Below are 26,601 nucleotides of genomic sequence, written 5' to 3' on the forward strand. Positions count from 1 at the left end.
AGCCTAGGACTATTGAGGAGCTTCAGACTTTTCTGCAATGTGGCCGTTGTGCAGTCCCTCAGAGCTGGCTGTAAAGTATAAAAGGTCCTACAGACACTGGTGTAAAGGTCCTTCCTGGTCTTACTCTCCAGATAGGTCTTATCTATTCTCCACTTTTTCACACACCTGAGACCATACACCAGATACTGGGGGAGGAAGCCAGGAGTCCATCGGCCCCTCTTGAGACTGCCGCCTCGCACCCAAGACTCTGCAAAAGGCAATATCCAGTCCCTGACACTACTTACCCACAGGAGACCATTGTTTGAGTCCAGGCAACCAAAATTAACTTTCAGAAACATGGAGTCAAAAAATACCCTTGGATTTAACATATCCAGTCCACCCTCTCTCCTCTGCAGGTAGGTGATCCCTCTTTTTACTGGGTTCAACCTGTTCCCCCATAAAAGCTGGAAGAACAGGCTAAAGAGCCGAGCGGAGAAAGATTCTGGCAAAGGAAAGACGACAGAGACGTAGAGGAAGACAGGGACCAGGTAAGTCTTCATCAGAGTATCCCTTTCTCTATAGGTCAGCCTCCAGTTCTTCCATCGCTGAACCTTTGCATTTCCGGTATCCAACTTCTCTTCCCAATTTAGTTTGGCATTATCTTCCCTCCCAAATTTCACCCCAAGGATCTTAATATGGGTGGAGGCCTTGGCGAATTGTGGCAGATCAAAGCCAGGAGCAGTATCCAATGTCCAGAAAGCTTGACTCTTCTCAAGGTTGACCAGAGACCCGGAGGCCTCTGAGTAACTTCTGATGGCTGCAGACAACATCTCCACCTCACGAGGCTCAGATATCACCACAGTCACATCATCCGCGTAGGCGACTACCTTCAAAGGCAAGCAATGGGGGACCGGCACCCCCTGAAAATCACACCGCTGCAGTGATCGCAGAAACAAATCTATGGCAAACACATACAGCAGTGGACTCAGGGGGCAGCCCTGTCGCACCCCGGCCTCTACTTCAAAAGTGTCCCCCTGCCAACCATTGATCAGAGGAAAGCTCTTCGCCTCTCTGTACAAAGTTCTCAGCCAATCAATAAATTGTCCCGGAATACCGTACTTTGACAAAGTGGCCCATAGATAATCGTGATCAACCCTGTCAAAGGCTTTAGCCTGGTCCAGACCTACAACATATCTCCCACACCTCAGAGCTTTACATCTCTCAAACATCTCTCTTATCGAGATGACTGCTCCAGAGATGTTCCGCCCTTTTACCGTGCCGTACTGAGAGCCTGCCAACAGTGCCGGGGACAAACAGACTAACCTAGAAAACAGAATTTTTGCCAAAATCTTCCGGTCAACATTCAAGAGGGCGATCGGCCTCCAGTTCTTGATGTCACTAGGCTCCTTACCTTTGGACAGCAGAATAAGGGAGGACACTCTCATGGATGGAGGCATCAGGTGATTTTCTAGACAATTTGTAAACACATCCACAAGGATCGGGGCTAAGAGGTCTCTGAACTTCTTATAGAATTCACATGTTATTCCATCAGGACCTGGTGCCTTCTTCAGATGTAACTTATCAATGGCCTCTTTAACCTCCTCCTCTGTTATTCCTGCTGTCAAAGGAGAAAAGTCCAAATCTTTAGTGTCAGGACCTGGAGTTGCCTCCAAGAATTGAGCCATTTTCTCTTCATCCAAAACCTTCTTCTGAAATAACTCAGCATAGTACGATCTCACCAACCCCAGGATACCCTCCCGAGATTCCTGTAAAACTCCCTGGGAGTCAGTGAGACCTGTGATCGATTTCTTGGCCACACATTCCCGGCAATTTTCATATGGATCTGGAACCCCCAGAGTCCCGTAATCCCGTTCTACAACAAGAGACGTGTAGCGGCTGTACTGATACTGCTTTATTTCAGATTTCAGTCGGTCTATCTTTTGTTTGTCCCCCCCTCCCGCCGAATACAGTGACTCCAATTCTTTCCGCAGCTTGAGATACTGGCTGTACTTACTCTTACCCTTCTTCACTGACAGTCTCTTTAAGAGGGACCGGATCTCCTCCTTGACGTTCTCCCACCAGTCAGATATGTTTTCATAGAAGTCTACTCTCTGGAGCTGGTCCTGAAAAAGGGAGTGAACACAATTCTGGACACAGACATCATCCAGGATGCTAGAATTGAGCCTCCATAACCCCCGACCAATGTCCGAGCGGTTAGAGGCTCCCATACAAAAAAATAACGCCAGGTGATCAGAATATGGGAGAACTCTCTCGCTCATCCCACTAACAGTCTCTGAGGGACTCACAAACGCCATATCTATCCTACTGCTCCTGTCAGCACATGTGTAGGTGTACTTGGGTTTCCTGCCATCCAGGGTAAACACATCACATAAATGGGCCTGTGATACGATGTTCTGTAGGACTTTGGAGTCTCTGACCACTGCTCTGCCCGAGGACCTGTCACCTGATGTCATGGTAACATTGAAATCACCCGCCATTACTACAGGGATTGAGGTAAATAGATATTGCTTCACCTCATTGAACAGCTGGATTCTCTCTGTCACTGTCTGTGGGCCATAGATGCTGATCAGCCGGAGCCGCCTACCATGGATGGTCACCTCTAGCAGCAGGCACCTCCCCATAGCGACCTCCGTCAGCCTGTGCACCGTCACGTCTGTGGTGTTAAACAGTATGGCGACCCCGGCGTACGGCTCCACAGCCAGTGACCAGTAAGAAGGACCAGACCGCCACTCACGCTCAGCCTCACGGAGATGCCCCAAGGTGGTCAGATGGGTCTCCTGCAGGAAGATAACATCAGCGTCCAGATATCTCAGGTGGTCATATACAGCGTGTCTGGTCCTTCTTACTTTAATGCTGTTAACATTGCTAGAAGCAACTCTTAGAGAGAATCCAGCCATCATAAGGAAACAGAAAAACAGAGCAGCGACCCCCATCATCATGAGTCAGAGTCAGATTCCCTCTGCCTACCACCAGTCTCCATGTCTGACAGGGGGTCTCCAGCTTCAGAAGAAGGGGGCTTCTTTTTTGTCGGAGGGTCTTCTGTATCCCCGTCACACTCATTATCGATGCGTTCTAACTCACGCTCAAAATCTCCATCTGACTCTGATAAGACATCATATCTATTGGAAAGGACCATGACCCCGGCATCACCACTGGATTTTTTCATGGTCTTAGACCCTGCACCATACTCTGTCTCAGGCTTACGGGTGGATTTGTCTTTTTTCTTTCTTTTGTTCTTTTTGGACTCCTCATATTCGGTAGTAGATGTTATAGAGGCTGCTGCCTGAGGCTGGTCCTGAGTGACAACCTCCATATTCTGCTGAGTGCGGACTGCTCTCTGAGGTTCTGGCGCAGTATCACCTGACCCCTGCTGTACCTCCTGCCTAGTTAGTATTTGACCTGACATCAAGGCCTCCTCCTCTAAGGCGTCTGCCTCCTGTACTATCTCGTCATCAGAGAAATCCCTGGCGATGTTATGCCAGGCCTCCGGGCAATCCTTGTGTGGGTGGCCCATCTCACCGCACAGATTACACTTGACTGTCTCGCAGTTGGCGCTGAGATGGCCGACCTCCCCACACAGGTTGCACTTTACTACTGTACATACTTTGTCCACGTGACCGATCCTACCGCATCTAAAACACTTTCTCGGCTGCCCGGGATAGAAGCAGACGCCTTTCTCTCTCCCTATGAAGAAGCTGTTGGGGAGGTGCAGGGTGATGTTATTATACTGGCGTAACTTCACCAGAACCTTCCACCCTCCAGTCCAGATACCGTCGGCGTCTCTATTCTTGGTGAGGTCTGACACAAGATCACAATGGCGCCTGAGCCACACCAGAATATCCTGAGGGGGAACAGACTCGTTCCAGAAGATGACATTCACCACTACAGTACCTGGCCTGGAAATGGGGACAAACGTGAACTTACACCAGCCATCCTTATCCCCGAACCGGGGGAGTTTATCCCAGAACCTGTCCAGACTAGACATGAGCTTAAAGCTGACATCATAGCCCTGTCTGTCTGGAAGGTTGATGACTGCCAGGATGTCATCAGGCGTGAACCCCATCTGGCGGCACAGGAGATCCCGCACCACAAACCTCCTATCTGGGAGATCTTCCTTTGCGCCTCTGATCTTAAAGCGCACCACGTTCCTCCTCTTAAACGCCTGCCCGGAGTATTGTGCACTGGAGGTAAAGGAGGGAGCGCCGCGGCTCCAGGCATTTCTGGGAGGTTCATGACGGGGTTCACTCTGGCTATTAGGGGGAGGGTCTGATCTAGGGGGATCTGACTTATTTGGGGGGCTTGATGTTAGAGGGGGGAAATCACATACTTCATCCTGTACAACCCCCTGCGCCCCATCCACCTCTATGCTATTATTAGATGGTTGCATATCCCAGACAGACTGAGGGTCCCCTCCATCCCCCAACCCCTCAGGTTCATCAGAATGTCCCCCAGTCTCGGTCACAGCAGCACAGATCTCCTGGGACAGTGCATCAGTCTGACACCCAGAGGAAAATGCTTTGTCTTGCTGCTGCGCAGTCACTGCTGGGACTTGTTGTACCACATCCTCGTGCTCCTTCTCAGTGACTGCTGCAGAGGTCTGCGGCTGATCCTGCGACTGTCCCTTTTGGAAGGAGAAACTAGCGGGTTTCAGTACAGGTGTTGTAACACGGGGCGCATCTGGGATCTTGGGTCTGGGGTCACAGCTCTGCCTCTGCTGTGAGAAGCGCTCCCTATTCCGATATGTCTCAGCCAGGGGTCCCATCTTCTCCAGAACACAGTCCATGTCCCTCACCACCTGTGCCAGCTCTATGCTCAGTGAGTGCAGCTTGGTATCATACAGTCTCTTACTCTCTGGATGCGCAGTTTTCAGGTTATACATACAGTCTATCTGCATCTGCAGCATTTCCTTATGGTGGCTAAGCTCCCCCATCCTCCTTACCAGTCCTGGGATCTCCTCTGCTAGCCTCAGCTCAGGCGCTCGCACGGTCTCCTTCCCCTGCTGTGCTGGTCGGGGTGCTGCTCCAGGTGGTCTAGGAGCACCCGTCTCCTTTGCAGCTCCAGTCTTTCTGTCTGCAGTGGCAGAGCTTGAGGCCTGTTCACACTGTGCAGGGACACTCAGCGGCTTAGCTGTAGATCTTGTGCGGCCTGTGCAGGCCATGCTGGACACCACATCCTTCTGCAGTAAGTTCTCTTGCAGGGTTTGTCTCTCCAGGGATGTTCTTCTCTGTCTGGGTGCAGGAGTGGGGGGCTGTGCACCTGCTGCTCGTCCTGCACTCACCACCTGTGCTGCTCCATGCTGGCCGGGCCTGGGACTCACTTCCTTCATTGCTTCACTCACTTTGTTTTCTTGTGTCTTCTTTACAACAACCATATTCTGTTGACTTTCTTCCTTACAAACGACTCTGGGATTTCCATCCCTTGTAGAAATTGTATGGGAGTTTTCTCCCAGTGTAGGCCTGGAAGCCTGGGCCTTGCTTGGGGAATCTCCCCACCCAGGGTGGCCCCGCCCTGGGCTCGCTCCAGACATCAGGAGACTCAGGAGCTCACACTGCACACAACCTCTCAGCAAGGGGGCAGTATTATAGTAGTTATATTCTTGTACATAGGAGGCAGTATTATAGTAGTTATATTCCTGTACATAGGGGGCAGTATTATAGTAGTTATATTCTTGTACATAGGGGGCAGTATTATAGTAGTTATATTCCTGTACATAGGGGCAGTATTATAGTAGTTATATTCCTGTACATAGGGGGTAGTATTATATTAGTTATATTCCTGTACATGGGGGGCAGTATTATAGTAGTTATATTCCTGTACATAGGGGGCAGTATTATAGTAGTTATATTCCTGTACATAGGGGGCAGTATTATAGTAGTTATATTCCTGTACATAGGGGGCAGTATTATAGTAGTTATATTCTTGTACATAGGGAGCAGTAGTATAGTAGTTATATTCCTGTACATAGGGGGCAGTATTATAGTAGTTATATTCTTGTACATAGGGGCAGTATTATAGTAGTTATATTCTTGTACATATGAGGCAGTATTATAGTAGTTATATTCTTGTACATAGAGGGCAGTATTATAGTAGTTATATTCCTGTACAAAGGGGGCAGTATTATAGTAGTTATATTCTTGTACATAGGGGGCAGTATTATAGTAGTTATATTCTTGTACATAGGGGGCAGTATTATAGTAGTTATATTCTTGTACATAGGGGGCAGTATTATAGTAGTTATATTCCTGTACATAGGGGGCAGTATTATAGTAGTTATATTCCTGTACATAGGGAGCAGTATTATAGTAGTTATATTCCTGTACATAGGGAGCAGTATTATAGTAGTTATATTCCTGTACATAGGGAGCAGTATTATAGTAGTTATATTCCTGTACATAGGGGGCAGTATTATAGTAGTTATATTCCTGTACATAGGGGGCAGTATTATAGTAGTTATATTCCTGTACATAGGGAGCAGTATTATAGTAGTTATATTCTTGTACATAGGGGGTAGTATTATAGCAGTTATATTCCTGTACATAGGGGACAGTATTATAGTAGTTATATTCCTGTACATAGGGGGCAGTATTATAGTAGTTATATTCTTGTACATAGGGGGCAGTATTATAGTAGTTATATTCCTGTACATAGGGGCAGTATTATAGTAGTTATATTCTTGTACATAGGGGGGCAGTATTATAGTAGGTATATTCCTGTACATAGGGGGCAGTATTATATTCTTGTGTTCTTTACTTCTGTAACTTATGTTCCCGGTTATGTGGGAGAGGTCGTGTTATTTCAGTGAATGTTTCCTTTGGTTATCCTGTCCCACACACATTTGTGCATATCTTGGTTTTTCCACTGATAATAGGGAATAAATGTGAACTATTGAGCTGTGAGATTCTGGTGTGAGACGCGTCCTGTACGGGGGATATAATAACATTGTATCACTGTGTGTTTTCCTCTAGAACTTCCATGGGATTGTAGCCGGAGTTGGATCTGGGAATGCCTTCATTTGGGATACATTGTGGAAGGAAGAAACCAGAAGGTAAGTGCCGTACATTGCATGACGACTCCTGGACTGTCATCTCCTGGTCAGTTATGGAATGGAGCAGAGTGTTCATTCAGGGCCCGGATGAGATATGTTGGGGCTCCAGACAGACAAGCAAAATTACACCCCCCGCCCCTCTGTAAAATTGTAGCAAAAATGAGGCAGAATCAGGGGAAAATTGAAAGGACTAAATCCCCCTGATATAAAAGAGGCAACTGCTATCTGATCATCTGTAATTAGGCCTAACAGCCCCAGCACATGCCCCCTCAGTATATAGATAGCCCCAGCACATGCCCCCTCAGTATATAGATAGCCCCAGCACATGCCCCCTCAGTATATAGATAGCCCCAGCACATGCCCCCTCAGTATATAGATAGCCCCAGCACATGCCCCCTCAGTATATAGATAGATAGCCCCAGCACATGCCCCCTCAGTATATAGATAGCCCCAGCACATGCCCCCTCAGTATATAGATAGCCCCCGCACATGCCCCCTCAGTATATAGATAGCCCCTGCACATGCCCCCTCAATATACAGATAGCCCCAGCACGTGCCCCCTCAGTATATAGATAGCCCCAGCACGTGCCCCCTCAGTATATAGATAGATAGCCCCAGCACATGCCCCCTCAGTATATAGATAGCCCCTGCACGTGCCCCCTCAGTATATAGATAGCCCCTGCACGTGCCCCCTCAGTATATAGATAGCCCCAGCACGTGCCCCCTCAGTATATAGATAGCCCCAGCACGTGCCCCCTCAGTATATAGAGAGCCCCTGCACGTGCCCCCTCAGTATATAGAGAGCCCCTGCACATGCCCCCTCAGTATATAGAGAGCCCCAGCACGTGCCCCCTCAGTATATTGATAGCCCCTGCACATGGCCCCTCAGTATATAGATAGCCCTTGCACATGCCCCCTCAGTATATAGATAGCCCCAGCACGTGCCCCCTCAGTATGTAGATATCTCCTGCACCTGCCCTCTCAGTATATAGCTAGCCCCAGCACATGCCTCCTCATTATATAGATAGCCCCAGCACATGCCCCCTCAGTATATAGAGAGCCCCAGCACATGCCTCCTCAGTATATAGAGAGCCCCAGCACATGCCCTCTCAGTATATAGAGAGCCCCTGCACGTGCCTCCTCATTATGTAGATAGCCGTTGCACATGCCCCCTCAGTATATAGAGAGCCCCTGCACATGCCCCCTCAGTACATAGATAGCCCCAGCACATGCCCCCTCAGTATATAGATAGATAGCCCCAGCACATGCCCCCTCAGTATATAGATAGCCCCAGCACATGCCCCCTCAGTATATAGATAGCCCCTGCACATGCCCCCTCAGTATATAGAGAGCCCCTGAACATGCCCCCTCAGTATATAGATAGCCCCAGCACATGCCCCCTCAGTATATAGATAGCCCCTGCACATGCTCCCTCAGTATATAGATAGATAGCCCCAGCACGTGCCCCCTCAGTATATAGATAGATAGCCCCAGCACATGCCCCCTCAGTATATAGATAGATAGCCCCAGCACGTGCCCCCTCAGTATATAGAGAGCCCCAGCACGTGCCCCCTCAGTATATAGATAGCCCCAGCACGTGCCCCCTCAGTATATAGATAGCCCCAGCACGTGCCCCCTCAGTATATTGATAGCCCCTGCACATGGCCCCTCAGTATATAGATAGCCCTTGCACATGCCCCCTCAGTATATAGATAGCCCCAGCACGTGCCCCCTCAGTATGTAGATATCTCCTGCACCTGCCCTCTCAGTATATAGCTAGCCCCAGCACATGCCTCCTCATTATATAGATAGCCCCAGCACATGCCCCCTCAGTATATAGAGAGCCCCAGCACATGCCTCCTCAGTATATAGAGAGCCCCAGCACATGCCCTCTCAGTATATAGAGAGCCCCTGCACGTGCCTCCTCATTATGTAGATAGCCGTTGCACATGCCCCCTCAGTATATAGAGAGCCCCTGCACATGCCCCCTCAGTACATAGATAGCCCCAGCACATGCCCCCTCAGTATATAGATAGATAGCCCCAGCACATGCCCCCTCAGTATATAGATAGCCCCAGCACATGCCCCCTCAGTATATAGATAGCCCCTGCACATGCCCCCTCAGTATATAGAGAGCCCCTGCACATGCCCCCTCAGTATATAGATAGCCCCAGCACATGCCCCCTCAGTATATAGATAGCCCCTGCACATGCTCCCTCAGTATATAGATAGATAGCCCCAGCACGTGCCCCCTCAGTATATAGATAGATAGCCCCAGCACATGCCCCCTCAGTATATAGATAGCCCCAGCACATGCCCCCTCAGTATATAGATAGCCCCTGCACATGCCCCCTCAGTATATAGAGAGCCCCTGCACATGCCCCCTCAGTATATAGATAGCCCCAGCACATGCCTCCTCATTATATAGATAGCCCCAGCATATGCCCCCTCAGTATATAGATGGCCCCAGCACATGCCCCCTCAGTATATAGATGGCCCCAGCACATGCCCCCTCAGTATATAGAGAGCCCCAGCACATGCCCCCTCAGTATATAAAGAGCCCCAGCACATGCCCCCTCAGTATATAGAGAGCCCCAGTACATGTCCCGCCCTCAGTATATAGATAGAGCCAGCACTTGTTCCCTCAGTATATAGATAGATAGTCCCATATATAAATATATTTATTTATTGGAAAACTACTGTGTTTTCTCATGAGTGGAAACAAAGTGTTAGTCTTATCATTCATATTCTCTACAAAAAGGCCAAAACAAGTCAAAATTTTGCAGGGTATTTAAACTTTTGAGCACACTAGTAGACAACCCAGCACATGTCCCCCGTATATAAGTATCTAGGCACATGCTCCCATTACATAGGTATCCAGGCACATTCCCCCAGTATATAGGCATCCAGGCACATGCTCCGGTGTATAGGTATACAGGCACATGCCCCCAGTATATAGGCATCCCGGCACATTCTCTGGTGTATAGGTATCCGGATGCATTCCCCCTGTACATAGGTAGCCCAGCACATGCCCCCAGTATATAGGTAGCCCAGCACATGCCCCCCAGTATATAGGTAGCCCAGCACATGCCCCCGTATATAGGTAGCCCAGCACATGCCCCCCAGTATATAGGTAGGCCTGCACATGCCCCCATTATATAGGCAATTTCAGCACATGCCCCCAGTAAATAGGTAGCCCTGCACTTGCACCCCTATATATAGGTTGTTTTGGCACATGCCCCCAGTATATAGATAGCCCAGCACATGCCCCCATTGCTTAGCCGATGGCGCAGGCAGCAGTATCATTGAGCTACCACAGAACCACAAGCCTGATGCCGGCTCGAAGATAGGGCCGTCTGAAGTAACCCTGCCCTGCAGCCTCTAAACTTGACTAATTTAAGGCAAAATATGACTCTCCTTTGCTCATTGTCACATGACTTTGGAAATGGAAAAGGACATTTTATTCCCTCCTTTATGGGGGCTGGTAGTTTAATGGGGTAAAACCTGGTGACAGTTTGTCTTAAAAGTAGGGAAGTATTTTTGTAGAGTGTCAAAATGTGAAAGCCAAAACACCACGGGAGCCGCCTGCCTATATCTGTGTGTATTTTAGGATCTCTGTCCTTGCTTTGGCATTGAGGAGCAGCTCAGCAAATATTGGATCTTGGATTAGCCCGATTTTATTGACTCTTACATCATATGTATTTTATTATATTTGATTATATCATTCTGCATCATAATAATGGGGCAGATTTACTTACCCGGTCCGTTCGCGATCCAGCGGCGCGTTCTCTGCGCTGGATTCGGGTCCGCCAGGGATTCATCAAGGCAGTTCCTCCGACGTCCACCAGGTGGCGCTGCTGCACTGAAGTCCGCTGGAATGCCTCGAAATACACCGGCCTATCCAGGATGAAGGTTAGTGAAATTTTCGCGACACAATTTTTTTTTAAATGCGGCGGTTTTTCCGAATACGTCGGGTTTTTCGTTCGGCCACGCCCCCCAATTTCCGTCGCGTGCATGCCGGCGCCGATGCACCACAATCCGATCGCGTGCGCCAAAATCCCGGGGCAATTCAGGTACAATCGGCGCAAATCGGAAATATTCGGGTAACACGTCGGGAAAACGCGAATCGGGCCCTTAGTAAATGACCCCCAATGTGTGAGAATGAGCAGAGCCGAGTGGTATATACCCAGAGGCAATGCTAGGACTGTAATCACGTGAGGGGAATATAAGCAGTATAATAGTATTTATATTCTTGTACATAGAGGGCAGTATTCTGTGTCATCATACAGAAATATGATGCAAGGACTCCCTGTTTGCTGGCCTAACTGTAGCGCTGCAATTTTAAGAACTATTATAGTGTTGGCTCTGCAGATTGGGAGTCCTTGCATCATATGATCGTATGATGGAAGAACCCAAGTCCTGTGCTCAGTCTGGGGATTGGACCAATGTACTGATTGATTCCACGTGGAACACGTTCCTCTGCAGCCGACTGTAAGTGAATTCATGTAAAAATGACAGCGATGGGAAACATGTGACATGACGCTGGGAAATGGAGATATCCAGACATGTCCTCGAGGAACCTGAAGACTTGTATCAGTGGGAGTTGATATTATATTTGTCAGCTTATTATAATATATGAGAATGTTCATATAAAATCATATTTTTAGTCCTAACACATGAGAGGGAAGAGAACCTGGACGCTTCACCTCTGACCTTCAGTGTCAGGTGTGAACGATCCCTTATCATTCCCCTGTAATGAAAACAACCCCCCCTGGTCCGGGGCATTTCCTCTTTTAGTTTCTTCTGTTTAATAATCTCATTATTTCATTTGCATTTGTATTTCCGGGAAAAAAAATTCCCTTCTCCCGTTTCCCAGTGAAATCTCTCCTGGATCTGCATTTATAGCCCTGCGACTCTGTGAATGGAAATATCCCAAAAACAGAACAACCTGTCCTGCCAAACCCAACACTTCCTACAGCCAAGAGAGAAAGGGGTTAATGGGGCCCCGTCTGCCCGCCCTGTGATATCCCATTAACCCTATAATGGCGCCTGGACGTGTGTGCAGATGACTTCTTAAAGGGGTCGTATTCTACCTTCGCGTTGTGCAACCACAAGACATTTATAACAATGTAAAAGAATGTATCAAAAATTGGCAGAAAGTTGTAACAACTTGTCTCATGTTCAGTGCGTTCACCCTGAAAAACTGCACTTAGGTGAAAGGGAAACCCTTAAAAAGCCCCTTTAAGCTCAATAGACATAAAAGTAGAAAAGCTCTTGATGGAGGGATGTGTCAGAGTTTCCATGGCCTCTGCATTCTTCTACCCACACGCATCTGCTTTTAAAGGGATATTTCTCAGGTCCGTCACTTGGGTGTGCACAGAGGCTGAGGATGATCCATAAGCCGGGAGTGTAAAGAGTCCAGAGATCTGTACACTGTAGCCACCATAGAGCATATTTATAGTGTTTGCTTTCAGTCTTTAGGTCCCGTAAAATAATGGAAGGAGAATGTTAAGAGGCAGAATTTGTCCTTTATAAGGAATGTGCACAGCCCGGGGTTACAGTACATGCAGGACTATCACTCACCATTCACAACACTAAATGTATCCAGTACAGTTTACATAAAATGGACAAAAATTGTAGATTTTTCTATTACAGAGTAACAAATCCCCTGCTGGAGAAAGCCATAGTTACATAATATATTTCTAGCTTCCTGGTGCTACCTCTAGGGGGAGCTCCATTTATTTGAATGTATATAGGCCATAGTTAGGTCAATTACTAATCTGTTTTCCATGAGCCAATGTCATGCAGGCTTAAAGGGAACCTACCACCACGAATCTACCTATAAAGGTAGATCGGGTGGTAGGTGGATGTAAGGGACGTGAGGAGAGCTCTTTTTAGAGCTAATCCTCACGTCCCCGCTAACTTTTGGGAAACTTTATTGACCGAATATGTAAATTTAGTTATGCGGCTACTGGGGCGTGGAGTAGCCGGCACGAGGCTACACAGCGCGGCTACTCCACGCCCCAGTAGCCACATTACTCCTCCTACCGTGTTGTGTCCGGCCCTCGTCTGACAAGCCGGCTACTGCGTATGCATATCGGACGAGGGCGCGCATCTACGAGGAGCTGCGCACCGGACACAACAGGGTAGGAGGAGTAATGTGGCTACTGGGGCGTGGAGTAGCCGCGCTGTGTAGCCTCGTGCCGGCTACTCCACGCCCCAGTAGCCGCATAACTAAATTTACATATTAGGTTAATAAAGTTTCCCAAAAGTTAGCGGGGACGTGAGGATTAGCTCTAAAAAGAGCTCTCCTCACGTCCCTTACATCCACCTACCACCTTTATAGGTAGATTCGTGGTGGTAGGTTCTCTTTAAGGAACAGACTACAATGGGAGAGATAGTGGACCCTGAGACTAAGACCCTTCCCAGCTGTCCCTGGCTATTGCCGGCCCATCCTTAGTGGTGAGTAGGCAACAAGAAGACGTTCCTTCCCTGTGCCAATGTGCCAAACACAGAGACAAAGACAAGACAGTACAAACAGATAAAAGTAGTCACCAGAGCTCGGTTACAACAAAGAGGGAAAACGCGGTACAAAATCACAAAAAGGATAGTCAAAACACCAGGAAAACAAAGATCAGGGTCACATGAAAGTTATGGAGATAACTAAGAAGAAACGCCTAAGATGGATGAGCAGGATTACGTGATCCCAGAACCACAGCCCCGGACTGTGATTGGACCAGAACTCAGAGATCCGGACGACACAGAGAGCAGGGAAGCAATGTGATTAGTGTGCGAATTACAATGGGTTAACAAACAAAGCGCTAAAGCTGCAGAAAAGAGACGGATGTGATGTTAATAAATCCAAACCAGCTTCAACCCAATTCACACTACAGTATTCAAGATGGACCCCAGGATACAGTCAGCGCCTCCTCACTCTTTTAGTTACTTAAAATTTTAATCTTTTTTTGGGGGAGAAACCTCAATTTTTATCCCCCAAAGTCTGAGATCGCTTCCTTGTTGGTCTATAAACTGGAGAGTTTCCCCACAAATACAGCGAAACAAATACACACAGACTGGGGCACGATAGTAACTCAATGGGGCAGATTTACTTACCGGGTCCTATCACTATCCTGCGGAGCGTTCTCCGTCGAGGATTCGGGTCTTTCGGCGATTCACTAAGGTAGTGCGCCCGATGTCCACCAGGTGTCGCTGCTGCGCTGAAGTCCGTCGGAGTTTGCTGGAGTTCACGATCCTACCCTGGGTGCAGGTAAGCGCGTGTCAAGCGACACTTTTTTTAAAAAAAATACTGCGATTTTTCCAAATCCGTCGGGTTTTCCGACGGCCATGCCCCCTGATTTCCGCCTAATGCATGCCCGCGCCAATGCGATCCGATCGCGTGCGCAAAAAACCCGGCGGAATTCAGCGCAAATTGGCAAAAATTCGGGAAACTCGATGAAAAAAAACGATTTGGGCTCTTCGTAAATGACCCCCAGTGCCTTGTGAGGGTTTTTAAAGTGCTTAACCAAGTGTTTTTGGTGTGTTTTTTTTTTTTTTGCAATAAAGACATATTTTTAATTTTTTTTTTACAATTTTCAAATCTTTTAGAAAAGTAGGAAACAAAACAAAAGGCAAAAAACCCACCACTTAAACTTCACAAAACAAAAGTTTTATATGTAGCGCGCAATAAAAACATATTCAAAATATGATGCAAAAAACATTTTATTCTCCAGCAAAACTCTGTGTCTGGGTGTGGGAGGAGGCTGGAGGCAGCGGCTGGCTTCTATCTGCTTGTATATGACCCGTGACAACCTTCTCCGTCCTGTGAGTTATGTCGTGTACAGGGCCGGGGCCTCCGCACTTACCAAACATGGAGACAATCCTGCACGAGGTATCGGCTGCCTCCCGTCCTCGGAGCCTGGGATCAAGTCACTTTTCTTTCTTGTGATCACTTTTGCCGGTTACCGCTCCACAACGACGACGCGTGATCACAAACTCAGCTCCTGATAAAAGCCAAAAACTGCTGTAAACAGTTTAACAAATAGGGGCCAATATTTCCCAAAAAGGAGATGTGATACAAAACATTGACCCGGTAGGATAAGGCCCGGAGATGGGAGCGGTTGTAGCTGTTATCATTCATTATGCCGACTGTGTAAGGTAGATGCTGGAGGGGGGGGGGGGGGGAGGGGGTCACAGATAACGCAGGTATGTGTGTGCTATCTGTACGCCGTCTCTCTCGTGTATGTGCACTACCTGTGCGCAGCCTCTCCTCGTGTATGTGCACTACCTATACGCAGCCTCTCGTCGTGTATGTGCACTACCTGTACACAGCCTCTCCTCGTGTATGTGCACTACCTGTACGCAGCCTCTCCTCGTGTATGTGCACTACTTGTATGCAGCCTCTCCTCGTGTATGTGCACTACCTGTACGCAGCCTCTCCTCGTGTATGTGCACTACCTGTATGCAGCCTCTCCTCGTGTATGTGCACTACCTGTATGCAGCCTCTCCTCGTGTATGTGCACTACCTGTTCGCAGCCTCTCCTCTTGTATGTGCACTACCTGTATACAGCCTCTCCTCGTGTATGTGCACTACCTGTTCGCAGCCTCTCCTCGTGTATGTGCACTACCTGTATGCAGCCTCTGCTCGTGTATGTGCACTACCTGTATGCAGCCTCTCCTCGTGTATGTGCACTACCTGTTCGCAGCCTCTCCTCGTGTATGTGCACTACCTGTATGCAGCCTCTCCTCGTGTATGTGAGGTACCTGTACGTAGCCTCTCCTCGTGTATGTGAGGTACCTGTATGCAGCCTCTCCTCATGTATGTGAGGTACCTGTACGCAGCCTCTCCTCGTGTATGCGCACTACTTGTATGCAGCCTCTCCTCGTGTATGTGCACTACCTGTTCGCAGCCTCTCCTTGTCCATGCTGCAGAATTCGGTTGCCTTGAGTTCGATACTTTTTGTACCATGAGAAATATCTCCAATCTGATTTCTGAGATAATTCTCGGCTTCTTTGATATTTTTCAAGACCACCTTCCCTCTGGAAAAACGCCAATCCAGTATGACGGCTTTCAAGATGGCGGCCATAGCCTAAAATAGTGATGGTCAACCTTTTAGAGACCGAGTGCCCAAACTACACCCAGAACCAACTTATTTATCAACACCTTCATTTAAGCAGTAACTTATTGCTCCTTGTCCTTCCACAGCTTACAATTGTATCAGCCTCCTGAGGACATCAATATAGTTGAAAGAAGGAGGGCAAATTTGGACCATCATTGTAGCTTCTCTCCAGGGTCCTCTTTTACAGGAAGAATCATGGGGCGAGGAGGAGGACCTCCAAATATAATCTTGCCCTGTCGACACCTCACTCTTCCTTCAGTCCCAAGCAACCAAGGAAGTATCACTTTACAATAGCAATGAGAGCAGTATATCTTCATTTCCTGGCACTGCAGGAAGATTCTTTGAGTTTTGTCTGGTGAACTTTGTGCTGGGGTGATGACCTGGGTACCCTCAGAGAGCTCTGAGTGCCCCCTCTGGCACCTGTGCCATAGGTTCGCCACCACTGGCCTAAAAGAAATCACCTACATTAAGGTTAACACAAGGTGACATCCAGGAAGATCAGTGATCGGCTCCGATCAAACCATCCAGCGAGTCTTCACTTTGCCTACAGCGCCACCGCAGGACGCATAAAGCATTACACTCTGCACATCAAAGTATATGATCGCGAGGTCCCAGAATATAAAGTAATCCAAGTGGTTTTTTTTTTTATCTAACTCCTATCTCATTTAGTCTTTTGGTTCCTCTGGAGCTTTTATTATTTGTACTAAGTCTCTATTTTTATACCTGTGGTATTATTGTTGTTGTTGTAGTGTTATTATTACGCCCTGGCTCTCCGCCGCCTTTGTTCTGATGTCGGAGATGTCTGAATGTGGAGGCTCCATTTATATAATGAGCCTAATAAAAGACATATAGAGGAGTCCGTGCACAGGTGCACACTGGGTAATAAAAGTTGTGAATTTTTTTATTTTTGACCTTTCCTAGGTCACTCGGGGGTCCAGTCTTAGAGATAGGTGACATAAGGAGCTAAAAGAAGAGCGGATCCTGCCAGAGGGGGCGCACACCAGTATGTCAGTGTGCTTGGTTTACAATCCTTCATCCTGGTGGTAGATTTCCTTTAAACCAGTATTAAGTACATTGGGGTTTTTCTGTCGTAGAAGCACTGAAATAAGAAGAACTGTAAGGAATTGCCAATTTTCTGGAAACTACACCCCCTTTATGCCACGTGGGCGAGGAGGGGGTGTGATGAGCCTCATGATGTATCCAGCGGGGGGCACAGAGCGCCGGCCTATAATAAATCTCCCGGATTGTACTTGAGGTTTAACTATTTATTGGTTGAACCTAGAGATGAATCGTTCAGGAGTTGATTGGATGAAGCCTCGTTGAATGTTTCTAAATATTTGCTTCTGGTCCAAATTGTTACAATTGTTCTAGAAATTGCTATACGGACCCCTCTCATCCTCCTCGAACTGATTTGTATCTCATTTTGTACATTTTTTTTTAAACAAAAATTTTCATTATTATGAAATAAGTTATGGTTGGTATTAGAGAGAGAGGTAGACTAGGCATAATGTTAGAGTTAGTATTAACCCCTTAACGCCGCAGCCCTTTTTTGTTTTAGCGTTTTCATTTTTCACTCCCCATGATCAAAAATCCATAACTTTTTTATTTTTCCTTGTACAGAGCTGTATGACGGCTTATTTTCTGCGTAACAAATTACACCTCAAAATGGTGGTGTTTAATATTCCTGCCGTGTACTGGGAAATGCCCCAAATGACAGGTCTATTATTCTTTGGGTTGTTGTGATTACAGGGATACCAAATTTGTATAGGTTTTATAATGTCTTCATACATTTAAAAAAATTAAAACCTCCTTTACAAAACATTTCTTTTGGATTTTGCCATCTTCTGGGGCTAATTACTTTTTATACTTTGGTGTACGGAGCTGTGGGTGGTGACGTTTTTTGGGGATAGATCGGGCATATTTTGATAGATCGGGCATTTTCGGACGCGGCAATACTTAATGGGGGTCATTTACTAAGGGCCGATTCGCGCTTTCCCGACGTGTTACCCAAATATTTCCGATTTGTGCCGATTTCCCCTGAATTGCCCCGGGATTTTGGGGCGCGCCATCGGATTGTGGCGCATCGGTGCTGGCATGCACGCAACGGTAATCGGGAGGCGTGGCCAGACGAAAACCCGACAGATTCGGTAAAACCGCTGCATTTAAAACAAAAAAAGTGTCGCGGAGCTTGCACTTACCTTCACTAGGAATAGGTCGGTGAACTTGAGTGCGTTCCGATGCTCTTCAGCGCAGCAGCGACACCTGGTGGACGTCGGAGGAACTGCCTTAATGAATCCCGGCCGGACCCGAATCCAGCGCAGAGAACACGCCGCTGGATCGCGAATGGACCGGGTAAGTAAATCTGCCCCAGTGTGTTTATGATTTTTATTTATTTATATTTATATCAGTTCTAGGGAAAGGGGGGTGATTTGAGTTTTTAGGTTTTTTTTATTATATATATTTTTTTTAACTTTTATTTTTACTATTTGTCAGACTCCCTAGGGTACTTTAACCCTACATTGTCTGTACGATCCTATCATATGCTGCCATAGTACAGTATGGCAGTATATGTGGATTTTACTCCTCATACATTACAATGTGCTGATAGCACATTGTAATGAATGGGTTAACCCAAAGTAGCCTCAGGTCTTCGGAAGACCTGAGGCTACCATGACAATGGATCGCCGCTCCCCGATGATGTCCCCATGAGCCCTCTCTATGCAACCGCACCCGGCATGTGACGTAATACTATGTCGGTAAGGGGTTAAGGAGAGCATTAGGGTTACTGTTAGGTGTAGTGTTAGGTTTATCGTTAGGCTTTGAGTTAGCTTTAAGGTTGTGGGGAGGTAGAGCTGTGTCCTAACATATCCTGGTGAAAACAAGGCTTGTCGCTCTTTATGTCCCCTGAGAATTCTGAATTATTGAGATCTAAATTAATGTAAGTTAATAAATGATGGAGCATGTTAGTTTGGGGTTTATCTGGCATTTATAATTGGATCAGGTTACAGCTCATGGATGATCTGTAGTTACCAGGTCTGACCACTACAAAGAGAACAGCGCTGTTCCATACACTATCATCTGCTGAGAATGATGCTGAGTGTTGTATCTCCACCAACTCGTTCTATAAATATGTTATCAATATCTTTTACCTAAAACCCCCCTTTTACTCCCGGATCCTGATTCTGCCCTAATCTGCTTAGATTTCCCCTTTAATTCCTCTCTTGATGACTATGCAGTACATTGTAAGCAGTTGAAGTGTCTTTATGTGTCTCACAATTCCAGAAGGTAATTCCTGGGAAGTTCTATTTTCATCCTCCTTGTTGTCCGGCCCCATCGGTGGATACATTGTCTAAGCCGAGATATTTGTCCTTAGTTGTCACTTTGTTTCCTTGTGTTTAGACTTTATGATGAATTCCGCCGACCTCCAGGAACTTTACTTTTTGCCGTGAACTTTTTACACTTTGCATTGTTTTGTGTTGAGCGTTGCCCGGAGAAGTTACTGTGAGAAGGGAAGAGCGTTGTTCAGGAAAAGTGAAAGCTTGGAGAGGGAAGGAGCGGCCCCGGGGCACGCGCTCCAGCACAGGGTGCATAGTGCATGGCATGTCATGTGTGATCCCCCTCCAGTACTGTAAACATCACCTGCCTGATGCATCATTACAATATTCAGTCACTTTGTAAATTCGTTCTTTACTTATCTCATAATAACCCCAAATCACATTGTGCCTTATACTCTAGTTACTGCCAAAGATTTTTTACAAAAATGTGGTTACCGTTTATAAGCGCGTATGTACAGCTATCCTTCGCCTTATTCTGAATTAAAATATCTGCAGGCAGAATTTTATAGAGCAGAAGGAGCTGATTAGATTGTACTAGTGATGGGAATTCCGGCTCTTCTTAGTGAGCTGGCTCATTAGGCTCCGGTCACAAAGAAGAGCCGGCTTTTCTGGCTCCTTAACGGCTCCCTATTTAATATATTGGGGGCATGGTGAGCCGTTAAGGGGCGGGGTTTAGTGAGCCATCGGCTCACTTAGGTGAGCCGGCTCAGGTCGTTCACGCGAATGAGCCGGCTTTTTCGTGAATGACCCATCACTAGATTGTACATAGTGTCCTATCTGCAGGCAGCATGTTATAGAGCAGGAGGAGCTGAGCAGATTGTACATAGTGTCCTATCTGCAGGCAGCATGTTATAGAGCAGGAGGAGCTGGGCAGATTGTACATAGTGTCCTATCTGCAGGCAGCCTGTTATAGAGCAGGAGGAGCTGAGCAGATTGTAAATAGTGTCCTATCTGGAGGCAGCATGTTATAGAGCAGGAGGAGCTGAGCAGATTGTAAATAGTGTCCTATCTGGAGGCAGCATGTTATAGAGCAGGAGGAGCTGAGCAGATTGTACATAGTGCCCTATCTGCAGGCAGCATGTTATAGAGCAGGAGGAGCTGAGCAGATTGTACATAGTGTCCTATCTGCAGGCAGCATGTTATAGAGCAGGAGGAGCTGAGCAGATTGTACATAGTGTCCTATCTGCAGGCAGCATGTTATAGAGCAGGAGGAGTTGAGCAGATTGTGCATAGTGTCCTATCTACAGGCAGAATGTTATAGAGCAGGAGGAGCTGAGCAGATTGTACATACTTTCTTATCTACAGGTATCATGTTATACAGCAGGAGGTGCAGTGTAGATTATACATAGTGTCCTATCTGCAGACAGCATGTTCGTTCACGCGAATGAGCCGGCTTTTTCGTGAATGACCCATCACTAGATTGTACATAGTGTCCTATCTGCAGGCAGCATGTTTTATAGCAGGGGGGCTGAGCAGATTGTATATAGTGTCCTATCTGCAAGCAGCATGTTATAGAGCAGGAGGAGCTGAGCAGATTGTACATAGTGTCCTATCTGCAGACAGCATGTTATAGAGCAGGAGGAGCTGAGCAGATTGTACATAGTGTCCTATCTGCAGGCAGCATGTTATAGAGCAGGAGGAGCTGACCAGACTGTAAATGGTGTCTTGTCTGCCGGAAGCATGTTTGGAGCAGGAGGAGCTGAGCAGATTGTACATAGTGTCCTATCTGCAGGCAGCATGTTATAGGGTAGGAGGAGCTGAGCAGATTGTACATAGTGTCCTATCTGCAGGCAGCATGTTATAGGGTAGGAGGAGCTGAGCAGATTGTACATAGTGTCCTATCTGCAGGCAGCATGTTATAGAGCAGGAGGAGCTGAGCAAATTGTACATAGTGTCCTCTCTGCAGGCAGTATGTTATAGAGCAGGAGGAACTGAGCAGATTGTACGTAGTTCCCTCCCCATTGGGAAATTATCATCCATATTGGTAAACCCATGTAATGTACAGTACATGTTCTACAATGTTATTCAGCAGGGGATAGCTATATTCAGTTTTGGATATACCTGCTGTACGATTCATGGCTATGGGGGACCACATCTGCCCCTCGTGGATTAATTTATATGAAGCTGCTTTTTCCGTTAATAAGTTGGGTCAATAACTTTTAATTAAAGAAAACAAGTTCATATTCTGAATTCTTACAGTAGTTAATCACCAGCTGCCGTGTAATCCTCCCCCGCAGAGAGAGTGAGGGGAGGACATCACAGGACATTGCAAGGGAAGCAAGTCACAGAATACTGGATACAGAAACTACTACCTAAAAATATTGCTAACATGTCCATTGAAAACGTCCTTAAAATCTGATGGCTGGGGGCAGGGCCGGCGACAGCACTGGGCATATCAAGTGCCAGGGCTCTGGGCTCCTGGGGGGCCCACATAAGGCTTTACATAAGGAATCCATGGGGTTTAGGGGGCTGTATCTAATGAATCCATATAGGGTGAGGGGAGCTTTATATAAAATACCCATGAGGGGGCTGTTTGGTATGATGAACTAGGCAATATTTTAGAGAACAGGAGACTGCTTTAGTTTCTGAATTTTTAATACCTCCATGTGAGTTAATTGCAAAGGGGCCCCCTGAGGCTCTGTCGCCCAGGGGCCTACTGATACCTGGAGCCGACCCTGGCTGGGGGTCTGACACCCCCACAGTGAACTTTTTTAACTAAGTTTTCGATGTTACACCAGAAATTTCTCCTCTAATTAGTACTTTTCAATCCTGCTTTTTGGTGTCCTCTGTGCTGCTTCTTATCTCCTGTTATATCTACATGCAGTGTATGGGAGACATCATAGCAGCTGGTCTCCACTCTCCAGCTCAGAGAAAGCGTAGGGCAAAACTACTTAAAGGAAATCTACCATTTGTTATTATGCATTTTGAAGCAAACATACCTTGAGAATGCTGTAGCTACACCGATGCAGAAACATATCTTGTTTAATCCGTGATCCGAGTGGTTTTGCTTAAAAAACATTGATAAAATCCAGGACCTTAAGAATGCTGGGTAAAGACTGCCTGCCATGCATAAGCACATTACACAGAGCTGCCTGAACTGTCCAGACGGGAATAATCAACCTGAGCTGGATGACTTATACACAGCAGCTGGGGGATGGTGCAGCAATTGATTACTTCTGTCTGTCAGCGACAACACAGTGATGACATATTCTCGGCTTATGGTGGGAAAGACAAGGCTGGAGCAGTGCATAATCAGGGTTAGAAGCACTTGAACAGCCACAGGGGTGACAGAGCCTCGTTCTCATACTTTTATTATAGTTTTTTCAGCAAAATCACTCAGTTCAGGGATTAAACAAGATATGTTTCTGCATCAGTGTAGCTACAGCAGTCTCAAGGTATGTTTGCTTCACAATGCATGAAACCAAATGGTAGCTATCCCTACAAGGCATATAATGGTGATAAATAGCGTCATTCCTCATGAAGACTCATGGAAGCATCTCCTCGCAAAGTTATGTGAAAGTTTAGGTTTGCTAAATACCGTAAAACTGGTAAAATGAGAAAATTTAAGTCGGTATGATATTTTATTATTGCGGTTAAAGGGTTTATTTTTTTATGTTTTCTTTAACACAGAGAAAGAACGTCGGCTGCGAGCAAACGACCGGGAATTCAATCTCAAATTCAAGTATGCGGTGAGTTAACTTCCAGCATCTGGGAATCACTGATGGGGATAAACAAAGCATAAAAAGTTCAGGAAGTTACAAAGTAACAAATTCTGTGCTGTCAGACTCCATGCAAGGAATATTATGTATCCAAGTATTTCTCTGCTGGTTGTGACTATAGAATCCCAGTAAAGTACAGAGTTACATCGTAAACCCGGCACTAGGCGAGGAGTAATCCGCCAATTCCTGACATACTTGTCCAGGATGGATGACAGGGATAAGACTCCTGTGCAATGTGGTTCTGCTCTGAGATACCAGGAGGGGATGTTATCCAGAGCCGGACAGGCCCACATCAGAATAGGAAATTCCAAGCCGTGATAAATATATACACAATCCTCCGCAATGTCTTCTGTTTCCAGGGTGGTCCGCAGTGTCAGCACCGTGTTACTGGAGATACACACTATCTATGCTTCTGCTGGAGTGTTACTATGACCGTCTTGAGTGGGGTAAAATCTTGAGTGGTTTTGCTCTCAGTTACTGTATTAGCCAGATATATAAAGCCTCTTTCCTCCTGGGATTCCCTGCCAGTTGTTGGATAACCTTGCTCCGTGTAGATATTCTCTTGTTTCCTGACTATTCCTTGCAGCCCTGATCTTGTACCTTGCTGTCACCTTGTTGTGACTTGTGGTTTTGTCCTGGTTTGGCTTTGGTTTTCTGACTATGCCTTTGTCTCCCCTCTTCTCTGTCCCTCACCATATTTAGTTTAGTGGACATTGCCCATTAGGGAAGACATTTAGGGTGGTTGTTAGGTAGGCAGGGACAGTTTTGGGAGAATTGTATTAAGCATCACTTGCCCTCCACGTGATCTAACATATGAGCTATCCCTAGGATAGGTTATCCATACCAGATCCAATCACATTTATCAATCTCTCCATCATAATCTCTCCAATCATAACAATGCCACAATGTGGCCCACATTTTGGTCCTTTGAATTGATGGCCAAATGTGCCCTTAAAGGAAACCTACCATGTGATGTGATGCATTATGAAGCAAACATACCTTGAGACTGCTGTAGCTACACTGATGCAGGATCATATCTTGGTTAATCCCTGAGCTGAGTGGTTTTGCTGATAAAACAGATATAAGATTATGATAATGAAGCTCTGTGGCTTCTATACCTGCACTGGCACTTGCTTTCCCACTTCTCATAGCAGGAGAGTTTCTCTCTGATTGCATCATCATCTCCTGCAGTTTTCTTCCTGCCAGGCAGAATAATCAATTGCTGCACCATCCCCCAGCTGCTGTGTATGAGTCATCCAGTTCAGGTTGATTAGTGCTTGACTAGTTATGCTTAGTCATGCTTTACTTACCAGCCATTTGCAATTTCGTATTAAATTTTTTATTTAGTTTTCAAATAAAATTTTTACAAACAGCGCTCTATAGGACTGTCTAGAAACACAAAAATAATCTAAGTTACTACTGAGTCGAAGCCCAGTACAGTTGGTCCCCTACTTAAGAACACCTGACTTACAGACGACCCCTAGTTACAAACGGACCTTTGGGATGTTGGCAATTTACTGATCTTTGGCCTTGGGTTACAATGATCATCTGCAACAGTTATCACAGGTGTCTGTAATGAAGATTTATTATTAATCCTAGTTCTAATGACAACCGAACATTTTAAAAATCCAATTGTCACACAGGCCAAAAAAATTCTGGCTGGGGTTATAATTATAAAGTTTACAGTTCTGACTTGCATACAAATTCAACTTAAGAACAAACCTACAGAACCTATCCTGTATGTAACCCGGGGACTGCCTGTATCAGACATTTAACAGCAATAACAAGGCCATTTGCAATTTCAAGCTTGTGTGATGTGTAAGCCAGCCTGTCCCAGCTTTCCCAAGGTCCTGAATGGTATAATTGTTTTATCGGCAAAACCACTCAGCTCAGGGAGTAACCAAGATATGATCCTGCATCAGTGTAGCAACACCATTCTCAGATGTTTGCTTCATAATGCATCAAATCACATAGGTTTCCTTTAAGCAGACCCTACACATTGCCAGCTACAGTGTTCCAACCAGATTCCCCCTCAGTGCAGCTACACCCCCACAACACAGTACAATAAATCACTGCCCTGTCAGCTTTCTCACTTGATACCCGTGATTTACCAGTCCACTTCTGCTCAATAGTTTTTTCTGCCTCCTATGTCCGGAGTTTTTTTTTTAATTTGAATTTTGAGCTTTTTTCTTTCTTTTATGCTCAGTTCAAAAGTGTTTTTAGAATGTTTTTAACGATTTGATTTGGAGAGACTGATGTCATGAGGGAAACCAGATTAATCAAATGCAACTTTTAAAGATCTCGTCAATCTCTCTCCATTCAGGGGAGTAATATCGCAGAATAGAAATGCTAGACTTGGCTCCTAGAGGTGTTATCAGAGCTCCTCCATGCTGTAGTTTCAAAGACTGTTACACTGTTTAGGAGCACTTCCCCATCCCACTGTGTGATATTACATAAGACAGAAGGAGGGGGAGAGGGTGAGACAGTGTAACATTCTATGACGCTACAGCACAGAGGGGCTTTGGTAATGCCGCCAGAGCCCTTCTGCCCTTCATTAGCATAAATATAAAAATTGATTTTGGAAGGAAGAAAGCCATGGACTGCAATTCCCCCTGATGGAGCTACGCTGTTTGACCCCTAATGCTCACAAATTCATCCTTTCGTGGATAGGGGCATTGCCCTCGCTCCTGTGAACATTGAGGCCAGTAAACGGCCTCAGCAGTCAAATGATCGCCAACACTTCAAGAGTCACAAAAGTGACTGGAGCCAAATAAGTTTTGTATTACTCATACTTTACTTCTGTATTAGTACTGATCCCTGTTCTTACTTTCTCCACCGTCTTCCCTGGATATCCCTCCGTCCCCAGCACTGAGCATAACATCCACCCCCCCTATGAAGTAGTTTAGCAGACCTGACGCTCATTGGTCAGTGGTGACTCTCTGCATTCTGTTCCCGCACAGTTAATACTTAATTACACGTCTCGGCGTCCTGTAAATCTCTGCCAGCGAAATATTCTGAGATCCGTGTGATATAAACAGCGCCAGCTCCTTAATACCCCGAGCTCTGGGAAAGCCACGGCTCCTCCTGCTTGATCCACAGCCACGGGACACGGGAATTACATGGCAGTCAATGGGATTATTGACCCAAACCGAGTGTCAATGTTAGCGGGAGCTATAAAAATGATCAGCGGGTGAGGGTGATGTGTGAGCGCTGCCAGGGGAGGACTCGCCCAATAGCAAATAACTTTTTTATTCTTTTAAAAGTTCCATAAACAGCAAGTCATTTACTTAAAGGAAACCTACCATGTGATGTGATGCATTATGAAGCAAACATACCTTGAGAATGCTGCAGCTACACTGATGCAGGAATATATCTTGGTTAATCCC

The 26,601-nt window shown here is 46.4% G+C and overlaps 1 protein-coding gene across 3 annotated transcripts in view; it reads left to right on the top strand.

Moving 5' to 3' along the window:
* LOC140115526 (phospholipid-transporting ATPase ID-like) overlaps window positions 1-26,601 on the top strand; it is a 98,753-nt gene that overhangs the window by 27,275 nt on the left and 44,877 nt on the right. For all 3 annotated transcript variants that reach the window (XM_072132800.1, XM_072132799.1, XM_072132801.1), the window contains exons 2-3: window positions 6,966-7,045; window positions 23,127-23,185. In XM_072132800.1, the coding sequence (XP_071988901.1) occupies window positions 7,003-7,045; window positions 23,127-23,185 (102 nt within the window). In that variant the 5' untranslated portion in view covers window positions 6,966-7,002. The remainder of the gene's footprint in view (window positions 1-6,965; window positions 7,046-23,126; window positions 23,186-26,601) is intronic.

This window comes from Engystomops pustulosus, chromosome 1 (assembly GCF_040894005.1).
Source record: "Engystomops pustulosus chromosome 1, aEngPut4.maternal, whole genome shotgun sequence".
In the NCBI taxonomy this organism is placed as follows: Eukaryota; Metazoa; Chordata; class Amphibia; order Anura; family Leptodactylidae; genus Engystomops; species Engystomops pustulosus.